At 52.3% G+C, this 24,840-nt stretch overlaps 2 protein-coding genes and 1 pseudogene across 3 annotated transcripts in view; 2 read left to right on the forward strand and 1 right to left on the reverse strand.

Moving 5' to 3' along the window:
- LOC104861783 overlaps positions 1-524 on the reverse strand; it is a 7,157-nt pseudogene extending 6,633 nt beyond the window's left edge.
- Positions 525-847: 323 nt separating this feature from the next.
- On the forward strand, positions 848-13,811 carry LOC104861748 (cytochrome P450 2S1). The gene is made up of 8 exons (XM_010623350.2): positions 848-1,271; positions 3,305-3,454; positions 4,162-4,322; positions 4,408-4,587; positions 7,952-8,093; positions 9,286-9,473; positions 12,327-12,468; positions 12,613-13,811. Exons 1-8 carry the CDS (start codon positions 998-1,000, stop codon positions 12,819-12,821), a joined length of 1,446 nt encoding a protein of 481 aa, XP_010621652.1. The 5' UTR covers positions 848-997; the 3' UTR covers positions 12,822-13,811.
- Positions 13,812-19,837: 6,026 nt separating this feature from the next.
- Positions 19,838-24,840, forward strand: part of Axl (AXL receptor tyrosine kinase) — a 30,887-nt gene continuing 25,884 nt past the window's right edge. For both annotated transcript variants that reach the window (XM_010623347.2, XM_010623348.2), the window contains exons 1-4: positions 19,838-20,113; positions 21,131-21,356; positions 21,635-21,735; positions 22,315-22,491. In XM_010623347.2, coding sequence (XP_010621649.1) covers positions 20,050-20,113; positions 21,131-21,356; positions 21,635-21,735; positions 22,315-22,491 — 568 coding nt within the window. In that variant the 5' untranslated portion in view covers positions 19,838-20,049. The remainder of the gene's footprint in view (positions 20,114-21,130; positions 21,357-21,634; positions 21,736-22,314; positions 22,492-24,840) is intronic.

Here is a 24,840-nt window from a genome sequence, read left to right on the forward strand (position 1 = left end):
GAGCGCCAGGGCAGAGGGGCCCTCGGGTACCCTAGGCGGGAGGCGGGAGGGGTCCGCGGGCAGAGGGACTGCGGTGCAGGGCTGGGGCCAGGAGCAGATTGTCCAGGCTGAGAAGGCGAGGGACGCGCCGCAGAAAGGATCCCGGGCTGGGGGACTGGAGCTCGGGAGAGGCAGTGCCTGCAACGTGCTGAAGAGGTGGTGAGAGCAGGAAGCAGGGTTCCCAACCGGAGTGGCCCCCGTCGCTTGGAAAGTGGTGGGCAGGGACCAAAGCTGAGAGACAGGAGCCCTCAACGGCCAGAGCAGCTGGTGCTGAGTGAGCCTGACCCACGGGGAGAGGAGAAAGAAGAAAGGAGCGGGGGTGCTGGGGATGGAGGAGGCTGACCAGAGGCTGGAGGTCTTGCGGGTTCTCGGAGGGGCAGGGCCCGGCTGGAGGAAGGTGGAGGAATGGTGTGGGAGGGTGGGTGTAGCACAGCTAGGAGGGAACCGGGAGTTCCTGGAGGGAAGCGGGGCCTCCCAACCTGCATGGGTGTGGGTGGAAAGAGGTTCCCCTTTTAAAAGATTCTGAGGGACTTTAAGGGCATAGGAAAGGGTGGGTGTCTTGGGAGAGAGAGCACAGGTGCTCGGCAGTGTCTGCTGTAGAATGTGAGGGCTTAGCAGGGATTGGGGAAGGGGCTGGATTTTGCAGGAAGGCAGATGAATGATGAGAGACCAAAGTGGGTTCTGGATTTTCCTGGAGCAAGAGGTGAGGGCCTGGCCAGAAAAACTGGGATGAAAACCAGAGGATATGTTGAGGGAGTGGGCCCGGAAGTCTGGTGTAAGAAGAACTGAGCCCCTCAAGGGATCTATTTCTCAGCCAGATGTGGTAGTGCATGCCTGTAATCCCAGCACTCTGCCAGGCTGAAGCAGGAGGGTGTCAGATTCAAAATCAGCTGAGGGGTGTATTTGTGCTTGAGGGGAAGAGACAGGCTTCTGGTAGAGAAGGAAGAAGCCAGACCAGATGACTCATCCAAGGGCCAGGGACCCAGGATGGAGGCAGCTTAACTGGCAGAGGCAACCCTCCCCGCAGCCCCACAGCAGCAGCCCCTTCCTCCCTTCCCACCCACAGCTGAGTAAAAAGCATGGGCCAGTGTTCACCGTGCACCTGGGCCCCTGGCGGCACGTGGTGGTCCTGGTTGGGCACAAGGCTGTGCAGGAGGCCCTGGGAGAGCAGGCTGAAGGATTCAGTGGGCGAGGAATCTTGGCTACGCTGGACCAGACTTTTGACGGTCATGGTAAGTCACGAGAGGAGGTGGGTACTGCTGGGTCCTGCCGGCCCTGACAGGTATGTGACTTTCGGTGGCTTAGTGCCTCTGTTTCCTTGTCTATTAAATGGGCTTAGATATACACCTATCACATAGGATTGTACTAAAGATGGAATTAGAATGGGGCCTGTGCACATACTATTACCAGGATTAATCAGTAGTAAGTCACTGATCCAGGTGAAGCAAGGCTCAGCAAACTGATAAACAAGCACCTCAAAAACATAGGCACCCTTCTCTGGTGGGACAGAAAGTGGACAGCCTGTGGCTTCCTCTGCTGGCAGTACAGCACCGATGAAGGCAACCCCCGCGTTGCTCCTTCAGGGCACCCAGGAGAGTAGGAAGCTAGACTTGCCACCCAACAGGGGCTGTGCAGAGTGGTCCACCAGATAGAGCGGCACAGGCTGGCGTGGGGAGTCCTTGGCACCATGGAGACACTCCATATTTGGTACAAGGTGTCTAGGAAGTCTGCCTGGAAGAGAAGATGTCTGTGCGGAGACTTGGGATGACAGGAAAGGATATTCCCAGCAGAAAGAGCAGTGCGCGTGAAAACAAGGGGTGCGAGGGCCAAGGATTCAGCTCGGTGGTTCTGCCACCTGCTTCACAAGCACAAGGACCAGAGTTTGATCCCTGATACAAAAAGGCACGTTCAACCACTCAACTGACAATCTCATTATACCTGGTCCTGTGCTGGGTACTGGGGACACAGGTGATCGGTCAGGTGCAGTGTCACTGTGGGCCCGAGGGCTTATAGTAAGACAGCAGAGGGAGGGAGTAGAATTCTACGGTGACAGCCAGACACAGGGGACCTATACTGGTGGTGGAGGGGGGTCAGGGAAGGCTCCTCAGAGGAGGGGCCGCTTGAGCTGAGACACGAAGGATGGGTGGAGCCATGAAGGATGGGTGGAGCCATGCGTAATGCAGGCATGAGGACAGCAGGGACACAGGCCCGGGGAGAGGGTCATGACAGGTCTGAGGAAGTGCGAGGAAGCTGCTCCAGTTGTAGCAGATGAGTAAGAAAGCTGAGAAGTCCACAGGCCCCTGGATACATCCGAGCAGTTGATCTTTGGTTTCCTGGAAACCTGTTTTTGTTTGTTTGTTGGGGAGGGGATTGTCCTGGGGATCGAACCCAGGCCCTTTGCATGAACTACCCTCTCCCCGGACCTTTTATTATTTTTTAATTTGAGACAGGGCCTCACTAAGTGGCAGTCACTTGCAATCCTCCTGTCTCAGCCTCCTGGGTGATGGGGTCACAAGTGTGGGCTCCCACACTCTGCTGGAGCTGTGGATTTTAAGCAGGATAAGGCTCTAGGAAGAGTTGGAAAGATCCTCTGAGTGCTACATAGGGGACAAAACTGAATGCTGAGATCACAGGAAGGGAACCAGCTGGGTCTGTGCAGGTGCCAGGGGGTAGGGAGAGAGAGGTAAAGCCAGGGACGAGGAGAGGGATGGTGGACTGAAGTAAGGAGAGGTGAGGCACTGAGGCCAGTTTGGGCCAGAGGAGGCCAGGGGACCACTGCAGGCTGCCATTCAACAGATGGGACCACTGAGAGCTCCGAGAAGGGAGGGGAAGGTCTGTCCAGAGCAGGCCTCTGGGATAAAGAAGGAGAACAGGGCAGTTTCACCCTCTTCCCTTTGCTCATACTTCAACTGTGAGGAGTGGTGCCGAGGTAGGCAGATGGGAGGGGAAAGAAAGGCTGTTGGTACCTCGCTGAGGATCAGCTCCCCGTGCGATTGAACAGCAGATGTTTAGAGGAAGGAGTGAATCTTCCCTCATCCTGGTTAATCACAGAGCAGGAGAGTCCTGAAGTATCTCATGTTGTGGAAAATGTCCCCTCTAATCTCAAGTCAAAAAGGTGGAGGAACCAGCTGAATCGTGTATTTATTGAGCACCTACTGAGTCCTCTTTCCCTGGGCCAAGCAGGTATGGACTCAGGACAGGGTACTGGGGACAACTCATTAGAGGGAAGGGGCCAGTCCCTCCTTGAGCCTAGCTTTCTGCACAGGGGTTTTCTTCGCCAATGGGGAGCGGTGGAAGCAGCTGAGGAAATTCACCATGCTGGCTCTGCGGGACCTGGGCATGGGGAGGCGAGAAGGCGAGGAGCTCATGCAGGCAGAAGTCCAGCGTCTGGTGGAGGCGTTCCAGGGGACAGAAGGTCAGCAGGGTGGGGCAGCCCACCGTACCTGGGGAGAAGGTCCAGCCCTGCCCTGGGAAGATGCAGGAGGGGAAGCCTGGGGCTGGGCTGGGGCTCTGTTCACCTCCACCCTCTGTCTCTGTCTCCATCCTGCCAGCCTCATCCCTCTCTCTGCCTCGTGCGTGTGTGTGTGTGTGTGTGTGTGTGTGTGTGTGTGTGTGTGCGTGTGTGCACGAGTGTGTGCATGCGTGGTAGTAGAGATTGAACCCGAGCCTTTGCACTGAGATAGATCCCCAGACTTTTTGTATATTTCATTTCAAGACAGGGTCTCTCTAAGCCACTAATTTGCCCAGATTGGGCTCGAATTTGTGATTCTCCTGCCTCAGCCTCCCAGACAATGCTGGGATTACGGCTGTTCGCCACCGTGCCCATTTGTTTCTGCCTTTTTTCTCTCCCTCCTTTTCTCTGTTTGACCTCATCTCTCCATCTCCTCTCCCTGCCTGCCTGCCTCTTTCTCTCTTTCTCCTTGCCTATCTGTCTCTGTCTGTAACCCTGTCGGACTGTCCATGTGTCTCTGTCAGTCCACCGTCCATCCATCTGTCTGTCTGTGGGTCTGGCCACACCTGTCTCTTTCTTGTTGGGTCGAGCGCCCACTCTGTCCCTGGGCCTGCTCCACCCCAACTCGCCTCTGCATCCCCTCAGCCTTCTCCCTCCTCCGTGCCCCACAGGACGTCCATTTGATCCCTCCCTGCTGCTGGCTCAGGCCACCTCCAACATTGTCTGCCTACTCCTCTTCGGCCTCCGCTTCTCCTACGAGGATGAGGAGTTCCAGGCTGTGGTCCGGGCGGCTGGTGGTACCTTGCTGGGGATCAGCTCCCCATGGGGCCAGGTAGATGGATGGGACCTTTCTCTGACCACTTGCCTCAAAAGTTCCTGCCAAGCCCCTTGAACACCAGCTGTGCTTCCCTCTGCAGACCTATGAGATGTTCTCCTGGTTCCTGCAGCCGTTGCCCGGCCCCCACACGCAGCTCCTCCGCCACTTGGGCACCTTGGCTGCCTTCACTGCCCAGCAGGTGCAGCAGCACCGGGGCAACCTGGACACCTCGGGACCTGCACGCGACCTTGTCGATGCCTTCCTGCTGAAGATGGCACAGGTGGGGAAGGTTGGGGGAAGGTGCGGGGGGCCTGTGGGATGGGCCTGGTGGCCTGGCTGGGCCCCCTGGGGCTGAATGTACCTGTGCACCTGGACCAGGTCTCTTTCTCTGTCTGCATGTGTGTGCACGTATCTTCTCTGTGTCCTCCTGCCGTTCATTTCTCTCTCAATACATTGTTCTCCCCGCCTCTCCTGAGCCCACTCAGAAAGCCTTGGAGCGCTAGTGTCTTGTGCTCCCGTTTGTCTCTCTTCCCTCACCCCTGTGATGATGGAGCCCCGTGCCCAGGTCCTGCCTCCAGCCAGCCAGTCTCAGGGTCATTTACCCCACCCACCCCTATTTCCCCATCCGCACTAGGTGTGAATAACAGTTAGGTCATTTGAAAAGCCTTGCAATTTAAAATTGCAGTAGACTTTATTTTATGAATTATATAAGAACAATTTATTATTAAAAGAGAAAAAGTAAATTTTTTTTCTTAACCCTGTGGCCCTATTTCTTCTCTCTCTTTCTTTCTCTCTCTCTCTCTCTCTCTCTCTGTTCTGGGGATTGAAGCCAGTTGAACCCAGAGCCACTGCACCAAGCTACATCCCTAGCCCTTTTTTATTTTGTATTTTGAGTCAGGGTTTTTGCTAAGTTGCTCAATTGCCCAGGCTGGGCTCAAATTTGCAGTCCTCCTACCTCAGCTTCCCAGGGTGTTAGGGTTACAGGCATGAACCTCCATACCCACTGAACTTTCATTTTTTAAAAAAGCATTTTTTTTAGGCTGAGGATGTGGCTCATGGTCGGGCATGTATTTAACAAGAGGGAGACCTTGGGTTGAATCCCCAGCTCCCAACTAGGGCAGGGTGGGGAGGTGCCATTTTTAAAAGGTTTTTTTTCGTCACAATGGAGATAGAACCTAGGACCTCAAGCCTGCTAAGCCATATCCTCCCACTGAGCTACACTCCCAAGCCAAAAAAATTTTAGTCATTTATTTATTTAAAGGTTTTGTTTAGTTTTGTTTTTGCAGTACCAGGAATCGAACTCAGGATTTTGCACTTGCAATGCAGGGAGTAGAACCACTGAGCTAAATCCCCGGCCTCTATTCAATGGTTTTTTGAGACAGAGTCTTGCTCTGTAGTTAAGACTGGCTTTAGCCAGGTGTGCTGGCGCATGCCTGTAATCCCAGCACTCGGGAGGCTGAGGCAGGAGGATCGCTGTGAGTTCGAGACCAGCCCGGGCTACATAGTGAGTTCCAGGTCAGTCTCAACTACATAGTGAGACCCTGTCTCAAAAAAACAAACAAACAAACAAAAAAACTGGCCCTGAATTCACTATGTAGCCCAGGTTGGCTTCAAACTCTTCATCCTCCTCCTGCCTCAGCCTCCCCAGTGCTGAGATTATAGGCATGTACCACCACACCTGGCTCCAACCCAACAAAATATTAATTGTAATAATACACATAAAATTTACCATCTTAACCACTTTTAAATACATAGTTCATTAGTGTTAAGCTTATTCATATTGTTGTATAATCTCCAAACTCTTCTTTTTTACAGTCCTGGGGACGGACCCCAGTGGTGCTTCATCATTGAGCTACATCTCCAGTCCTTTTATTTATTTATTATTTATTTACTTTGAATTTTGAAACAGGGCCTTACGAAATTGCCCAGGCAAGACTCAAACTTGCAATCTTCCTGCCTCAGCCTCCCTAAATTCTGGATTACAGGCGTGAGCCGTCCTTAGAACTCTTTTTCGGTCTTGCAGATCAAAATCTCCATGCACATTAACTAACAACTGCCCCTTTCTACCTCTTTGAAGCTGTTGCAAGCCACCTTGCTACTTTCATCTCTGAAGTTGACCCCTCGGGGTATCTCATATAAGTGGAATCATACTATCCTTTTGTGACTACCTTATTTCACTTAGGGCAGCGTCCTCAAGGTTCATCCATGTTGTAGGATGTGGCAGGATTTCCTTCTTTTGAAGCCTGAATAATATTCCCTGGTCTGTACCATGTTTCCTTGAAAATAAACACCTAACTGGAAAATAAGCACTGTCGTTACTGTGGAGACAGCCAGTGTCATGCAGCAGGTTGTACCTCACTTTTCACTTGCTGGATGGCTACTCTGTAATGGCAGGTAAGGCAAGGTGATTGGGGCTGACTTTTTTTTTTTTGGTACCGGGGATCGAACTGGGGTCCTTGTGCTTGTGAGGCAGGCAGTGGACCCACTGAACTAAATCCCCAGCCCTGACATTTTTGATCTCTAGTTTTCAAGAATGATTATTTTCTGGTTAGGTCTCATTTTGGGGGGAAACATGCCATGTTTTATGTATCTATTCATCTTCCTTCTGTGGATATTTAGGTTGCTTTCATCTCACATCCATATGGATAATTCTGCTCTGAATATCTTTTGAGTTTCTGCTTTTAATTCTTTTTAATTTTTTGGAGCCAAGGTATCACGATGTAGTTCAGGCTGGCCTTGAACTCCCAGCAATCCTCCTGCCTTGTCTTCCACCACGCCCAGCTCCTGCTTTTGATTCTTTTAGGTATATACACCGTGGAGTGGCTTGACCTTTTGATTGCTGTACATTAATTTTTTTTTCTTTTGCAATACTGGGAAAATGGACCCTAGGGCACTCTACCACTAAGCTACCTCCCCATCCGTTTTTGTGAATTACGAGTTGTTTTGCTTTGTTTTTGAGGCAGGGTCTTGACAAGTTTCCCAGACTGACCTTAAACTTGCAATTTCCTCGCCTCAGTCTCCTGAGGAGCTGGGACTGCCAGCGTGTACCATGCATCTTTTGTTTTTTTTTTTTTTTTTTGAAGAGCCGCCGTACTGTTTTCCTAGCAATGGTGCCACTGTACGTCAGTACACAAGGGTGGCCATTTCTCCACGTCTTCACCAACGTTTAGTTATTGTCTGTGTTCTTGTTTTCTGTTGTTTGTTTGGTCTTTTGAGACAGGGTCTTGAGTCCAGGTTAGCCTCAAGTGCAAGATCTTTCTGTCCCAGCCTCTCAAGTGCTGGGGATATAGGCATGCACCGCCATGCCCAACTCGCTTTCTTTTTTCTCTCTCTCTCTCTCTTTTATCCTATTAGACATCTTTTATTTCTTTCATTTTTTAAAAGCTTTGCAACCAGAGCAAGTTAGTGGCTTCTTTCATTTGTTTGTTTGTTTGTTTGTTTTTTCTTGGTACCAGGGATCAAACTCAGGCTCTTCAACCAGAGCAAGTTCATATCAGGAGCCCACTTCCCAACTTCTCCAAAGCATTTATGTAAACTCCCTGGTGAAGCTTTAATCTGCTACTCTGCACCCCAGGGCTGTGTCCCCTGGACCTCTACTTCCCACAGCCTGTGTTCTCTGAACCCCTCTGCCTGGTTTCTCCCAGGAGGAACAAAACCCAAGCACGGAGTTCACCGAGAAGAACTTGCTGATGACAGTCACTTATCTGTTGTTTGCCGGGACAATGACAGTCGGAGCTACTGTCCGCTACGCCCTCCTGCTCCTTCTGAAGTATCCTGAGGTCCAGAGTAAGAGCCTTTTCCGCTAGCCAGGCCCCAAGGACAGAAGTGAGGTTGAAGAGGGCAGAAGGTACAGGTAGAGCAGCAAGGCTAAACCTGCATCTGGAGAGGAGGTGTCAGCAGGGAGAGGCTTGGGGCTGCCAATTGCAGGATGTGGAGGACAGCGAGCAACAAGGCAGGAGGTGGCTGCAGGGCCTTGTCCCCGTGGCAGTATGTTACGTGCTGTTCTCAGGCATGGGGAGCCACGGCAGGATACAGGGTCAATTTTGCATTTTATTGAAACCCTTTGGGCTTCCCTGAAGAGTTGAATTGTAAAGGGTGAGGGAGGGCACCAGAAGCCCAGGGAGAAGACAGTGCTGGGCGAGGCTGTAAGGGTGAAAGAGGACCTGAATAGGCAGGTCTTGGAGAATAACAAGGGAGGGAGATGTGCAAGGACAGGCTGAAGTCTGTGACTAGGAACAGTGGGCCCCTCCTGACATGGGGCAGGAGGGGTGAGGAAGGAGCAGGTTTCAAGGGAAACACTCAGGCCACTTTGGAATGATTTGAGTAGGGCCCAGGGTCATCCCTCTAGGAAGTCATGAGACACTTGTGTCAGGGCTGGAGAGTAAAATCTGGGGTCTTCAGCCAAGCTTGTGCTGCATGCCTATAATCTCAGCAGCCTGGGAAGCTGAGACAGGAGGATCTCAAGTTCAAGACTAGCCTGAGCAACTTACCAGTTTAGTGAGATTTTTGTCTCAAAAAAATTTTTAAATAGTAGTAATAATAAAAGGTTAGGAATACAGTTCAGTGCAAAGGTCCCTAGGTTCAATACTCAGAAATGAAAAAAACAAAAAAATTACAGAACAGTAATTAAAAAAAAAAAAAAGCAGGGCTGGGAATAAGCCCAGATGAATTCTGGGTCAGACAGTAGTGTTAAATGCGTCAAGCCAGTAGGGTGGACCGGCCTGGGGGTGTTGGTAGAATCAGCTGTGCTATAGGGCTCTCTAGGCCTCAGTTTTTGGTGCCTGCTGCACAGGGCTGCTATGGGATTAGGAGGATAGATGTTAAAGCCCAGCACACAGAATGTGTGGGCCCTAGGCTCGGTGAGGATGCGGAGGCTGCTCCTCCCTGTGGCCAGCCTCACCCTGAATCGCTGCTGCCCAAGACAACGGGCTTCTGAGAGGAGGGTCAGAGCCCCTCACCCCTACTCTCTTGCTTGCAGAGAAAGTGCGGGAGGAGCTGACGCGGGAGCTGCAGGCCGGCCAGGCACCGAGCCTGGGGGACCGGGCCCGCCTCCCGTACACGGACGCAGTTCTGCACGAGGCACAGCGGCTGCTGGCGCTCGTGCCCATGGGCATACCCCACGTCGTCACAAGGACCACTCAATTCCGAGGGTACACGCTGCCCCAGGTGGGTATGTGGATGGGCAAGTCCCAGCGGCGGTCTCTGCCTCAGGGTCTCAGTTATTCACTAAGACAATTGCTATTGGTGTATCACCTTTCCTTGATTGCTTTCTCCCAGTACTGAGGACTGAACCCAGACCCTCCTTTGTACTGAGCTTCGCGCTCAATCCTGCCTTTTCTTTTTTTAGACAAGTTCTCACTAAGTTACTAAATTGTCCAGGTTGGGCTCAAATTTGCAGTAGTCCTTCCTTAGCCTCCCAGTGCTGGAATTAAAGGTCTGTTCCATCATAGCTGGATGTCTTTATTTTAATTTCTCTCTGCCTATCTCTCTGTTAGACTCTACTTCAGACACAGGGTCTGTTGCTTTACCTCCTGTCTTCCTGAGTCCCTGCCTCTTCCCTGGAAAGCAACTGAGACTAAGAACCACCAGGGGGCGATATAGCCCAGGTCCTGAGGTCACTTAATACAAGCTATTCCCTTGTAGAATCAAACCACAGGGGTTAAAATCTAACCACTGTCACTTCAACCTTGGACAAATAGCTTTATCATCTGGGCCTCAAAATGCCCCTCTTCCAAATTGAGAACAGTGGGTGTATCACCTTGAAGCGATACCATAATGCTTGTAAAACACCAATTCAGCTCTTGGTGTCTGGGATGGAGGGTTTCTATACAACCAGCAGCAGCTACATAATGATATTGAGAAGCCAGGGGTGGTAAATCATGCCTGTAATCCCAGCACTCTGGGAGGCTGAGGTAGGAGGATCACAAGTGTGACCCCAGCCTTAGCAACTTAGTGAGACCCTGTCCCAAAATAATAAAGTAAAGGGCTGGGGATGTAGGGATGTACTCATTGTGAAGGCCTGGGGTTCTACTCCCAGTACTAAAAAATGAAAAGGTATCAGTACTTGAGGACCTGTACCAAATATTATTCTTTTCTTTTCTGTCTTCCTTTCTTTCTCTGTGTGAGATAGGGGCTCACTATGTAGTTCAGGCTGGCTTTGAACTCTCTAGCCCAGACTGGCCTCAAACTTGCAGCGATCCTCCCATCTCAGCCTCTGGAGGGATGGGATTACAGGCGTGTACCATCAATCCCAGCACCCAAGAATTGTTCTAAATGCTTTCTGGATTATCTCATTTCATCACAAAGCAGCCCTCTATAGTTACCATGCCCGTTTCACAAAAGCAGCAGTACTTACAAGGTTAGACTTGCCCAGGTCGCCCATCCTCCAAGTGGGGCCCAAATTTGAACCCAGCACCTGTGTTTTAACTGCTCCCATCTGCCTTTCTCCTATTTTGAACACATTAACATGGTGCTGTCTTTTCCTGGAGCCTCTCCCTTCCCAGCTCAGATCCCATTAGCCAAACTCCCTAGCAAAGAAATCCACCTTCCGCCTCCTGCTCCCTCCCCTGCCTTCAGCCTCCAGCCACAGCTCCAGCAGAAAGGGATCTCTGATCTGTCCTGTGGCTGCTGCTCTGCCTAAACCTGGGCCAGGGAACCTTTGAGGAACCACCCTCGGCTTGACCACAGCGGCAAAGTGGTGAACTCCGACACGTTCCACAGAGAGATGGCTTAGGGTAGGCACAGCTGAATCACAACACACTCCCAATGTTTCAAAACCAGGTATAAAAATACCTAGTTCTGCAGGGCATGGAGGCGCATGCCTATAATCCCAGCACTCAGGAGGCTGAGGCATGAGACTCACCTAGAGTTGAGGCCAACCTGGACTATGTAGTGAGTTCAAGACCAGCCTGAACTACACAGCAAGATCCTGTCTAAAAAAAAAGTTCTGTCTCATTCTACTGAAGGTTACCTTTGCTTTGGTTTCCTCATCTTTATTGTTGCCTTGTTTTCTTTTGTTTTATTTTGTGTTTCGAGACAGGCTCTCACTATGTAGGCCAGGCTGGCCTTAAACTCTCCACAGTCTTCCTGTCTCAGCCTCCCAAGTGCTGGGATTACAGGTGTGCACCACCAGCCTAGTTTACCCTCTTCATCCTTAAAATGGGGTAATTTTGCTGGGCACGGATGCAAATCCAGCTACTTGGGAGGCTAAGGCAGGAAGACTAAAAGTTCAAGGCCAGCCTAGGCAACTTATCAAGATCCTATCTCAAAGTAATACAAAAAATAAAAAGACTGGGGGTGTAGCTCAACGGTAGAGTGTTCATATAGTATGCATGAAACTCTAAATTCTATCTCCAGCACTGCAAAAAAATTAAAAATTTAATTGAGATAAGGGGCCAGGGATTTAGCTCAGGGGCACTGTGCCTGCCTCACAAGCACAAGGTCCTGAGTTCGATCCCCAGATCTGCAAAAATAAATAGATAGATAGATACATAGATAGATAGATAGATAGATAGATAGATAGATAGACAGATAAGGATGATATTTGTACCTGCCGCCTAGACTTGTTCGAGTTAATGATACAGATGGTAATGAATGCTGTAATCCTAGCACTCTGGGAGGCTGAGGCAGGAGAAAAGCAAGTTGAAAACCAACCTGGGCAACTCAGTAACATAACAAGATCCTGTTTCAAAAATTCAAAAGCTGAGAAAAAAGGCTGGGAATGTAGCTCAGTGTAAGAGTCTGAGGTTTATTCACCAGTACTGAAAAAAAAAAATGACTAAGATAGTGTACTAATGTGTACACAACCACTATGTGTGTGTGAGATACACGTACCACACACCTGTTACACAGAGGTAGGTAGTATGTGTGTGTGCTCGCAGGTAACACCCAATTAATGCTGATGGCATTGTGTTTTGTGAACCCTGTCCCAAGCCCAAGCCCTCCAGGTTTGTACTCAGCCATCCTACACCAAGTGGCCTGCCCTGGTAAGAACCACAGTTTTATTATCATTTCCCTCAGGGCACTGAGATCTTCCCTCTCCTCGGCTCTGTCCTGCATGACCCTGAGGTCTTCGAGCAGCCAGGGGAGTTCAACCCAGGCCGTTTCCTGGATGCTGAAGGACGGTTCAAGAAACCCGAGGCATTCCTGCCCTACTCCTTAGGTATAGCCACAGCCCTAGCTGAGAAGGCCACTGGTGCCAGCTGGCAGCACCTTCCCTGCACCCTGGGTTCACTATTGCCACCCAACCCTGCACGGACCTGGGGGTGCACAGGACAGACTCAGCCCCATCCCCTCTTCTTCCCAGGTAAGCGCATCTGCCTTGGGGAGGGCCTGGCACGAGCAGAGCTCTTCCTTTTCTTCACCGCCATCCTGCAAGCCTTTTCCCTGGACAGCCCCTGCCCACCAGACGCCCTGAGCCTCCAGCCAGCCGTCAGCGGCCTCTTCAACATCCCGCCAGCCTTCCAGCTGCAGGTCCGACCGGCTGACCACCACCCCGCTGTGCAGACCAGATGAAGGAGGAGCTCCTGGAGGCGGGAGCTGCCGAGGGTGACATACCCAGCCTCAAACAGCCTAGCGGACAGGGTGTGCGTCCGGAGCCCCGCGTCCGCACCAAAGGCAGCCCAGTTACACATGCAGCAGTTTTCAGAGACACCACACAGTTGGCCCCCACACTCCCGTGTGGACACAGCCACACGGCCATGAGGGCCCCAACTGCTACACGAGCTTTCTGCAGCCGTCAATGTAGTATAGTGTGTCTGCTGTATACCGCACAACTCCCTGCACCCTCAACCCACATGAGGGAGTCCAGCTGCCATCTTCACAGCCACAAACAAGCCTTCCTACGGTCATAGCTCAAATGTCCCCTTTGTCCATCAGACTCAGTGCCACCATCTCTGGGCATCTGCCCCAGAGAACAGCATAACCGTGCTTGGTCATGACACAGTGGGAGACACTGTCCGTCCCTATCTGCGGCCCCAACACCTTTGTGTGCCCTCACCATCCTGCAAGCCCATGAGCACTGCCAGCCACAGACCCCAACCCCGGATCCACACAGCCAGCCCACCTGCAATACCCTCCTGCCTCCCCTGATAGCTTCCCACTGAGGCACACCACTCCACAAAGACGTGGTCCCCAGCCACCGCCACATTTCTGTCCCCCAGAGGCACCCTCTCTAGGTATCTTCTTTTGCTCACATTTTCCCAAATACAAACACTTCCTGATCCGCACTTATATACCCAGATGTTGGACACGGGACTCCCAGAGAAACAGCGCACCCCACACCTGCTTATGTGACTGTTGACAGTGGCCCTGTCCCCACTCCTCACCATATACAGCCCCAAGGCCCCTACTCTGTATCAAAGTCCCCTCTAGACCCCTACAAGAGCTAGAAGACCAAGTGAGGGCCAGGTTCCAAGGCCCAGAGCTAGGAAAGAGGCCAGATCTGACCTCCTTGTGACATAAAGGTCCTTATTTTGCAATAAAAATTTGTTTCTGGTCCCTGGTCCGGCCCAGGGGATAGCCTCGTGTGCATATGTGACTGCGGGTGTTGCAGTGAGTAAGGGGTGGGGATGAGGGAGTCCACCCCTCCCCTGAGGCTGGGCGGGAGCTGAAAAACATGGTCACCACCCACCCTGGCTGTTGACATCAGTACCAGATGTGGAAGGGGGAGCAGGGATGGGCTGTCCTGGTTGGGGCCTCGGCTGGGGAAAGTTGAAGCCAACAGACTCAGACCCTGGGGACTCCCCAAGTCTGAAAGTAGATTCTTAAAATCACCAGTGCATGTATACAGACCCCTGTCCGGTCTCTTCTACCACCTCTTCTCTCCTGCCTTACCTCACAAAAATTTCAGAGTCTTATTTTTCTTTCCTTCTCTCTCTTTTTTTTTTTTTTTTTTTTTTTTTTTTTTTTTTTTGTACTGAGGATTGAACTCAGAGCCTTTGTGCTAAGCCACATTCCCAGCCCTTTTTTACACTCTTTATGTTGCTCACACTTGCCATCCTCCTGCCTCAGCCTTCTAGGATGCCAAGATTACAGGCATGTGCTCAGCTGTCTTATTTCTGTTGTTTTGCTCTGTTTTTTGGTGGGTTTTTTTTGTGTTTTGTGTGTGTGTGTGTGTGTGTGTGTTTGTGTGATACTGGGGATCAAACGATCAAACTCAGGTCATTGTACTTGCAAGGCAGGCGGTGGAACCACTGAGCTAAATCCCCGGTCCCTGTTTTGTTTTGTTGAGACAAGCTCACTATGTTTGAGACAAGGTCTCACTATGTAGTTTAGGCTGGCTTTGAACTCACTCTGTGGTCCAGGCTGGTCTCAAATTTAGGGTGACCTTTCTGCCTCAGCCTGTAATCCCTTCAAAAAAAAAAAAAAAAAAAAGATGAGACTGGAATTAATCGTAACTACCACTTGCTACCTGAAAATAAGCACTGTGCCTGCATAAAAAATTGACATGAGGAACTGGGGTGTCGCTCGGGGTGGAGTGCTTGCCCATCGTGGGTGGTGCTCCGGTTCCACTGCTAGCACCACAGAAAAGAAAACAGTTAACATCAGGAAGATTTAGCAGTAGTAAAACATATGAACTCACATGACTGCAACAATCAAAAGGAATTATTGGACCCCAAGGTACAAATATTTACAATTAGTGTGGCCTTCAGATATGTTTGCACTGCAAACATATATATATATATATATATATATGGCATCATTATAATGTACAAATATAAGTGCACAATTTAGCGGCATTAAATAACATTCATGATGTGCTATGACCATCGTACCATTGTCCATATCCAAAATTTTTCAACAGTACCAATGAAAACTCACTCAGTAACTCCCCTGTGAAGTTTACCTTTTTTTTGTTTTGTTTTGTTTCTGTCTTTTTGGCATAGGGAGGAAACCCAGGGCCTCACATTCTAAGCATCTTCTCCTGAGCAACACTTCCAGCCCAAAGTTTGCTTTCTACAATACTCTTTTTTTTTTTTCTTTATTTTATTTATGCAGTTACCCAAGCCCTTCACACCAAGCTACATCCCTAGCATTTTATTCTGGAGACAAAGCCTCACGACGTTGCTAACTTGCCCAGGCTGGGCTCACACTTTCAATCTTCCTGCCTCGCAGAGCGTTGAGATTATAGGCATGCACTACCACACTCAGCTTCCACGATGCTCACTACTGACTTCCACACTTACCACAGTGAACAGCTGTATCAGTGTCCCTGTTTCCCTGGTGATCTCATGTTTTATAGTAGGTTTGATATATGTCTTCCCCCCCGCCTTGGTGCCAGGGATTGAGCTCAGGACCTTGTGTTTGTGAATCAGACACTGGGCTAAGTCCCTGACCCTTATGTCTCTTAAATTGTTAAAACCTGTAGCCATTCCCATTCTTTTGTGTGCCCCTTATTTCTTAAATAAGCAGGTTACCAGCCCTGCACAATTTGTTCATGATGGGGATTTGCCTGATGGCACCTTTGTGGTGTTTCAAAATGTCCTTCAGCCCCAGAATCTTCTGGAGACTGGGAACTAGATCAGATTCAGAATCATTCTGGCAAAAGCTCCTCCCTGGAGGCACCTCACTCCTGGGTCCCACATATAGTGACACTTGAGACTGGGGTGTCGGGGACCAGGTCCCTCTGTCGAGAAGCCTTCGATCAACCTTTCACTTACTGGCCTCAGGGAGAATCTTACACCAGATTAAGGGTGGGCTGTAGCTTAGTGGCAGAGAGCCCTTGCCTAGCATGTGCAAGGCCCTGGGTTTGATTTGGTTATTAGCAAATAAGTAAATAAATTGACCAAATCATGTCTCTCCTACTCAAAGCCCATCAGTGGCTTCCACCCCAAAATCAAGTCCAAAGTCGTCACCAGGCCAGATCCCACTCAGACCCTATTACCCTCTACCCCACCTCCATTCATTCCAGGCACAATCCAGCCTCCCCAAAGTTCATTGCGCCTAGCTCGTGCCTACCTCCGGGCCTTTGCACTGGCTGTACCCTCTTCCTGAAAAGCTCTTCCCCACATAGCTCACTTGCTCCTTTCCTTTCCATCTCCACTAGAACCTCAGAAAGGCCTTTTCTAACCATCCTGTCTGAAACAGCATTTCCTCTCCTTACTGTTTCCTCTCCTACTTTATTTTTCATCAAAGCCCTTTGCATTCTGACAGATATTTTTGTGATGTTTCTCTTCACATTAGAATGGGATTCCATTCTTACTGTAGAAGCCCCAGCCCCTAGCACAAGGGACATTTCTATCCACCTGTCCTATTTATTTATTTAGATGCTGGGGGTCAAAACCTAAGGCTGGGGCCAGGGGATTAGCTCAGTGATTCCACTGTCTGCCTCACAAGCAAAAGTCCCAAGTTCGATCCCCAGTACCAAAAAACAAAAAACCCAAGGCTGAGCTCTTTTACTTTTTGTTCTGAGACAGGGTATTGCTAAGTTCCCCAGGAAAGACTCAAAACTTGCAATCTTACAGCTTCAGCTTCCTTCCCTGCTGGAATTACAGGTGTGCACCAACACATCTGGCTTCATTTTTTAAAAATATATCTCAAGGCTGGGTGTGATGGTGCACACATCTGCAATCCCAGCACTTGATAGGCTGAGGCAGGAGGATTGCCATGAATTCAAGGTAACCTGGGCCACATAGTGAGTTCAAGACTAGCCTGGACTACACAGTGAGACCCTGTCTCAAATAAATAAATAAGCAAATAAGTCAGGTATGGTGGCGCACACCTGTAATCACAGCACTCGGGAGGCTGAGGCAGGAGGATCGCTGTGAATTCGAGACCATTCTGGGCTACATAGTGAGTTCCAGGTCAGTCTCAACTGCATAGTGAGACCCTGTCTCAAAAAACCAAAACATAAATAAATTAATTAAAAATAAACAAATAAACTAGATAAATTAATTAAATGAAAATATATTTCAAAGTAAATTGTAAAGCACATAATAGGTAGTCAGCAAATAAGGGTTTTGTTTGTTTGCTTCAGTACTGGAAATTGAACTCAAGACCTATGGCGTGCTCGGCAAGTGCTCTTCCTCTGAACTACACCTCTAGGTATTGTATTTTGAGACAAAATAAAATGCCCACACTGGCCTTGAACTTGAGATCTTCCTGCATCTGCTTCCTGTGTAGCTGAGACTACCACTGAGCCAGGCTTAGTAAATAGTTCTTGAGGGAACGAGTGCACAGGTTCTAGTTCACACTGGATCCAGCTGGGTCCACTGAGCTTAAAGCAGGTAGAGACTCCAGTGTACCCTAAAGAAGAGGGTACTTTGTACGTATCTGTACCCCCAAATGCCACAATTATTAATGGTTAATTTCTGGCAAGTCTTTTATAGGACAGTAGAGATATAGCAGCAACTAAGATAAACCCAGTCCTTTCCCTCCCACAGACCAGCAGGAGGAGACAGACGTAACAGTGACAATAAGCCTATAAAAACAACCCAAGCAAAACGATGCCAAAGGAAAGGAGGAGGACAGGACATTGGAGGTAAAAGACATGGTGACCTAGGAGAGACTAGAAGGGGTCTGGCAGTGATACAGTGTGATGGGACAGTAGAAATAAACCTGAGGAAGGTTGTGTAGTAGCTGGGGACGAAGAGCAGCAGGAGGAGGGTCTTCTGGTGAGAAAAGGAAAGATACAGGAGGGGGAGGGGTGGGTCAGGTGAAAATGAGCGGGTCCTTGCAGACCTCAGTAAAGAGTTTGAGAGCAGGGTGTGGTGGCACACGCCTATCATCCCAGCACTCGGGAGGCTGAGGCAGGAGGATCGCTGTGAGTTCGAGGCCAGCCTGGGCTACAAAGTGAGTTCCAGGTCAGTCTCAACTACATAGTAAGACCCTGTCTCAAAAAAGAAAGAAAGAGTTTGAGGACCAGGGATTTATCTCAGTGGTTCCAACCAGCTGCCTCACAAGCACAAGGACTCAAGTTTGATCCCCAGTACCAAAAAAAAAAAAAAGAGAGAGAGTTTGGTGCTTTGAAAAGTTCAACACAGGAGAGGGAAGGGTTTAACTTGGGACTCTGGAAACATCCCTCTGACTGCTCAGTGGGATGCAGGTTGGAGGGAAGAGTAGAGGCTCCCAGCCCAGGGATGAGGCCAGAGCTGGGGTCCAGGCAGTAGAGGACCGGGCTGGGCCAGGGTGACATCTGGGGAGAGGCGAGAGGATGTTGAGAAGGAGGTTTGTGGAACTGAATCGTGCGTGAGGTGACTGCAGGGTGGGCAGTGTCCGGGAGCACCCCAGAGCTCAGGCCTGGGTGGCGGGACGGATGCTGGAGCCGTCACTGAGGGCAGACACAGATGAGAGGACCCTAGAGCTAACAGAGGAGGTCCCCAGGGGCCAGCTGAGGACTGAGGCGTCACTGAAGAGCGGAGAGGAGCTGCAGCTCCGCAAGGGCAGGGTCAGATTTGGTCTCAGAAACATCTCTCTTTGTTACCTGGGTGATGGGTTAGCGGGAGTAAGAGGGGAGGGGCCACAGGGACATCGGGACAGACCCACTATACAGAGCCCCCTGAGCCAGACTCACAGGGCACAGGAATGGACGCCCAGCCAAGCCAATACCCAGACCTCATAGCTGCAAGGACCCAGGTGCACGGTCCAGCTGGGACGAGAGCAGAGGGGAGGTGCAGGGACAGACCGAGATGAAAGGTCAAACCTCACAGGAAACTTGTCAGCTGTCGTCACCCCGTAAGAGGAGCAGCACACACTTGAACCTAGACCACCCTCTCGGGAGCCTGTGACACAGATCCGCTCTTACCCCCATCTTACAGACGGACACACTGAGATCCAAGCAGGAAGTAAGTCACTGGCCGGAGGGTGCCCTTAGCCTTAGAGATAGGATTAAAACCTGGGCTGGCGGGGACCCCTTGGGTGTGAGTCATATATTGGTGTCTGCTTCTGTGTCCTAGTGGATCCTGGTGCGTCTGAGCATGTGTTTCTCCTTGCTTGAGTGCCTCCCCCAACCCCTGCCGCCCACCCAGCAGTGCAGTTCCATGGCTGAGGTTACCCCAGGAGGAAGCTCCTGACCCGGCTTGTCTGAGGATGTCCGTGGGCTGCCAGTGCGCCGCAGCGTGTCTCTGCCTGTCCCAGCCTCTGTCTGTGTTGTCTACACCATCTGAGTGTGTGTGTGTGTGTGTGTGTGTGTGTGTGTGTGTGTGTCCTTGTCCGAGGAGCCTTGAGTGTGAGGGGAGTGAAGGGCCCAGCAGGCCTGCCTGGGGCTGGCCTGGAGGGTGGAGGCGGACAAGGGGCAGCAACGGCTGGAGGGGAGTGGAGTTCTGGAGAATGTTTACCAGACCCAGACAGCCCAGAGGGACAGCGCCCCGAGTCTGACAGAGGCACACAGCCTTGGGCCCAACGGGGGGCGCTGCCACCGGGGTCCCCTTCCCCCTTCCCAGCCTCCTTCCGAGGTCCCTTTAAGACAGGGCTGGTCCTCCTGCCTCCCCGCGTTAACCCTTCGCTGTCCAGGTGGCCCCTTGGGCTTGGGGCCGGGGCGGTGGGCGGAGGCAGAGGGAGCCTGGGCGGGGAAAGGGTTGCCCAAGTCTAGGAGGGAGAGAGGCAGGGGATCCGGGGAAGGCGGCCTCGGAGGAACAAGCGGAGCCCGTCAAGGGGCCTTTGCTGTGCCAGGCGGGCAGTGCCAAATCAGGGGAGCCCGGAGCTGGGGGGAGGGCTGGGGACAGCCCGGCCCTGCCCCCTCCCCGCGACGTGCCCAGCAACTTCGGAGAAAAGTTTGGCATCAACTGCGTGGTGGTGCCTGAGGATGGGCAGGGTTCCGCTGGCCTGGTGCTTGGCGCTGTGCTGCTGGGGCTCCGTGGTCCCCAAGGGTGAGTGATGGGGGGCACCTCGGGGGCTCCTTCAAGGGGCCAGGGCAGTGGGAAGGGAAGTGGGGGATGGATGGCAGGTGTTGGAGGGGGCTGGGCCGCTTAGGGAGTTTCCTTGGGACAACAGAGGGACAGAGGGAAAGGGAGAGCAGGACAAACAGACTCAGAGAGGAAGGGGGAGAGAAAAAGAGAGAGAGGAACAGTAGGACCAGAAACAGAAACCGAGAGGTCCAGGGAAGGAAGAGAGGGACACAGAGACGTGAGGGGCTGAGGGAGGACTGGGCGCTGAGCTTGAGTCTGGGCCCTGAGGACGGGAACTGGGGCGGCCGGAGCAGGTGGGAATCTTCCCTGAAGGAACCCCAAGCCAGGCGGGTGGGATGAGGAGCACTCGGGAGCGTGGGGCTCCCTACCACCGTCAGCTGCCCACCCCTCTCTTACACAGCCTGCTCCATCTCTGAGAAGCAGGGTCTCTGTCTCTAGCTTCAGCTTAACATCTCTGTGGTGTTCCTTTCTCTCTTTCTCTCCCACCACTGTCTTCACCTCGCCCTGTTCTCTCAGAGTCCCCGCTCCATCTCCCTCGGGACGACTCTGCCCTTGAATCTCCTCCTAGGGGTGCCTCTTTATCTCTTCTCTTATCTCTGTTCCTCCTTTCACCCCATGTCTAACTTCTGTGTCTTCTTCCCCAGCCCGTTTCTTCCCTTCTACCCACGAGTCCAACCTGTTCAATCTCTAGAGACACTAAGGGCAGACGCTGGCCCTGGCAGGGCGTGGGAGGCTGCCAGATCCTGGGCCTACTTCCCAACGGACGGACGCGGGGATGCTGGGCCTCAGTCCCCTGGGAAGACTCCCATCCTCCCCCAGGCCTCCACCCTCCAGCCCTCTCTGAGGTCACTCTGCAACTATGCGGGCCTAAGAGCCTGGTGGGGTTCGGGCAGCTGGTGGGCAGGCAGAGACAGGGTGGAGTTGAGGAGCCAGGGAAATCGAGATTCCTAACCTCACTCCTTCCCATCTTCCCTGCAGGAGCACAGGCCGAGGTCGGTGACCCCTTTGTGGAGAGTCCAGGGAACGTCACCGGTTCCCGGGGAATTACAGTGGTCCTTCGGTGTGAGCTCAAGGTTCGGGGGGAACCCTCTGAGGTGAACTGGCTTCGGGATGGACAGGTCTTGGAGCTGGCGGACAGCACTCAGATCCAGGTGCCCCTGGGTGAAGACTGGCAAGATGACTGGAAAGTGGTCAGCCAACTCAGGTATCCAGTTTCTCCCTGACCAGCCACACCCCAAACCCCTGACCATGACCGCTCCCTCACTCAGCCTTACCTGGGTTGGAATCCCATCTTGAACTCTTGCTGGCCACGTGGCTTGGAACTTGTGACAGGTTTCATTTTTATCTTCTGTAAACTGAGTTAAAAATAGTTCCTACTTTATCCTTCCTATGAGGTTCCGGTCCCCCACTTTCAGTTCTGCTGATCTTTCCCAGTGTCCAGCTCTGACCCGGAACCTTTCCATCCTTCCTCTCGCCCTTTAGCATCTCCTCCCTGCAGCTTGTGGACGCAGGATGGTACCAGTGTGCCGTGGACCTGCGAGGACAGAACTTTGTGTCCCAGCCGGGCTACGTAGGGCTGGAAGGTAAGTCTGGAGGTCACAGGGCACTGGGATTGAGGGTATCCCCGGGAGACATATATCCCAGGTATGTGAGGTCTCAGGGAGTCTGGAAGCTAGGGGTCCATAATTATGGGGGAGCAGATCTGGGGGGATTACCTGTGCTGGGGGAAAGACATCTTGGGGGTTATTTGTTCTGTGGGTCAGACATGCTGGGGGAGGTCATTATGGGGATCAGAGGCACATGACTTAACCCTCCCTCCTCTCCCCGCAGGGACCTCACGCTCCTCATTAGTAAAATGAAATGACAAGTCACATATTCAGGGAAAGAGACAGGAGAGGCTCAGATCTACTGGGAGGGTCCGGTAGGGACAGTCATATGTTGAGGTCATGTGTTCTGAAGATAGGGGTCTGAGGAGTCAGACATCTAAAGAGGACTCAAACGTCCTGGGGACCAGAAATAAAGGGGTAGGTTGAGACCTTACGAGTTGGTCTGGTGTCCAACCTTACAGAGACCTTACAGAGTTGGTCCAGCACCCCAGTTGGAGGGGCAGAGAGTTGGGAGGTGCAGGGGGACCTCAGCCCCTATCACCGCCCTTCCCCTAGGCCTCCCCTACTTCCTGGAGGAGCCTGAAGACAGGACTGTGGCTGCCAACACACCCTTCAACTTGAGCTGCTGGGCACAGGGGCCACCAGAACCAGTGCGCCTACTCTGGCTCCAGGATGCTATGCCCCTGGCCCCATCCCTGGGCCACAGCCCCCAGCACAACCTGCAAGTTCCAGGTGAGTCTGGGATGTGGGCCCGGTGTGCAGAGAAGGTCACGCATGGTGGACGTCTGGCCCTTCCCTGCTGCCTCTGCATTCCTGTTCCTCTGCCCTCTGCCTGTGTGAGTCTCTGCCTCTCTGTCTCTTTTCTCTCCGTGTGCCTTTCTCGGTCTCTGTCTGTCTGCTGTCCTTCCTTGTCTTTCCATTGCTTTCTCGCTGTGTGTATCTCTGTCTGTCTGTCTGTCTCTGCCTCTCTCTCTCTTCTCTCTCCCTCCATTTGGCCCAGCCTCTCTCTGAATAGCATTCTTTGTCCTGAGCTTCCTCTGAGCTGTTTCGTGGCCCAAGTGTGTGGTAGTGCCCCTTTGTCAGCCCTTGACCCAAACAGGCCCCGGAACCAACCTCTCCTGCCCCCTCCTCCCACCGCCTGCCCTAAAGAGTTCTGCTGGCCTCTGTCGGGGGGGCCACAGTCCAAAGAAGAAAAAAGACAGAAGAGAGAGAAAGACCGTCACAGAGGTTAGGATGAGAGACACTGGAAGGGACAGGTCACGAAAGTGACCCAAGATGGAGAGAGAAGAGAGGGAGGTTTGAGTGGTATAAGCTCCTCCTTCAGGGCGACCCTCCCTTCTGTAGACCCAGCACCTTGCTAAGGGTCGCATGGACTGGACACTAAAGAGGCTTTCCCCTGTGGAGGGAGGAGAGACAGAGGCACGCAGATTGGGGCAGTTCAGTCAGCGGAGATGCTGAACCCCGAAGAGCCCCGTTTCCCAAGCCCTGATCTGCTGCCCCCTTCTGCTGGGGTGCAGAGGAGTCTCCTGGGGTGGAGGGACATGCCCACATTCTCAGCATTCCGGGGGCCGAGTGTGCAAAGAAGCGGTGATGAGCACTCCGGGGGGTGACTCAGGCCCATGGCTCAGTGGCCTGGTAGGGACAGGAATAGGGTTTGAGTCAGCCTGGCAGGGCCTGGGGGAAGGGTAGGGGGAGAACTAGGGGTGCAGGTGTGAGAGGGTCTGTGCATGATGTGCAGTGATAGAGGGACAAACACACACACACACACACACAGGGTTCTTGGTGTACATCTTTGTCCACTTGGATCGTGTTTGTGTGTTCGTAGGTGTTGGCACTGTGTAAGCGCGGAGGGGGCACGAGAGCAGGTTTTGTGGCTGTTTCGCGCACCTCCATCTGCACAGAGGTGACAGTGTCCACTCACAGGTGTGCACCTCACAGTGTGTCCAGGTGTGGGTTCCTGTTCCCCATAGAATCAGGATGTGCCCGTGGATGTTAGTGTTTCTTACCGCCCGTTGAATGTCAGTGCCCGTGTGTGCACGGATGTCTCTGCAGTGTGTGTGCACATCCCGGGGTAGGAGTGTCGGCATGTTACTCTGTTGGCACGGAATCCCGGGCCCCAGTGTACACGTGAGAGAGACTGGGATTCACAGAGGGACAGTGACAACCCTTCCCACTTCCATCTGCTCCCTCCGTGTGTATCAGCCTTGGCTGCCTCTTGGCGGTCTGCGCTAGGGTGCCCATGAATCAACGTGCACCCACCCACCCGTGTCAACCTGTGCTCGTGTGGCAGTGTCTCCCTCCCCGTCCAAAGCAGGCCTGTGTGTGCTCAGCTGCGTGCTTGGATCAGAGTCCGCATCTCAGCAGACGTGGAGCAACCTGAGCGTGTCCAGCTGTGAAGGCCTGGCTGTGTGTGCGTGTTTGTGTGCTTGTGTGGGAACGAGTCAAAACTACCTTTCCTGTGTCCCAGTGTGTATCTCTGTCCCCTTCGACTGCGACGCTTCTGCTGTGTGGTGTGTGCATCCCGACGTGCAGCGAGGCTTGTCAGCGCCAGCTTCCTGTGTGTGTCCTGCTGTTGCCAGGTGCTTGCTGCACATATGGTTGTGTGTATGTGTGTATCCCAGCACTGACTCACTCATCTGTGCACGGTTATGTCTCTGTGTATGTGCACCAGTGAAGGCCCCTGCGTGTTTACCAGTAAGTCGCTGTGCGTTTGTGTCACTGTGTTTAGGACGGCCTCAACCCTGTGAGTCTCATGTGGCTTAGTGAGCGGTGTGTTGTCTGAGTGCCTTTTTGTGCTAATACGGGGCCCAGTGTGTTTAAATGTGATTCATTGTGTGGGGGGGTGTCTTGTGAAGCAACTCTGTCAGTTCTTGCCTCCGTCCCCCTGTCTGACTCAGGGCGTGCCCCCTCTCTCCTTCCATCCCTCTTGTTCCCTTGGAAAAGTGCGCAGGGGGAGCAGAGGGGGGCGGGGGTGGGGCAGAACATCTGGAAAGCACATCTGGAGTCCACAGGCCCCAGTCCGGGGCAAAAGCTCGCTACAGGGGAAGAGTCCCTCAGACCTTGGCCCCTCGCACTCGGCCC

The sequence above is a fragment of the Fukomys damarensis genome, unplaced genomic scaffold (assembly GCF_012274545.1).
Source record: "Fukomys damarensis isolate Sample0158 unplaced genomic scaffold, DMR_v1.0_HiC HiC_scaffold_19, whole genome shotgun sequence".
Classification (NCBI taxonomy): domain Eukaryota; kingdom Metazoa; phylum Chordata; class Mammalia; order Rodentia; family Bathyergidae; genus Fukomys; species Fukomys damarensis.

Coding starts and splice junctions, on each gene's coding strand:
- LOC104861748 (XM_010623350.2), top strand. CDS start 998: ATGACTCATCCAAGGGCCAGGGACCCAGGATGGAGGCAGCTTAACTGG. Junction 8,094..9,285: donor GAAGTATCCTGAGGTCCAGA/GTAAGAGCCTTT, acceptor TCTTGCTTGCAG/AGAAAGTGCGGGAGGAGCTG. Junction 9,474..12,326: donor GAGGGTACACGCTGCCCCAG/GTGGGTATGTGG, acceptor CATTTCCCTCAG/GGCACTGAGATCTTCCCTCT.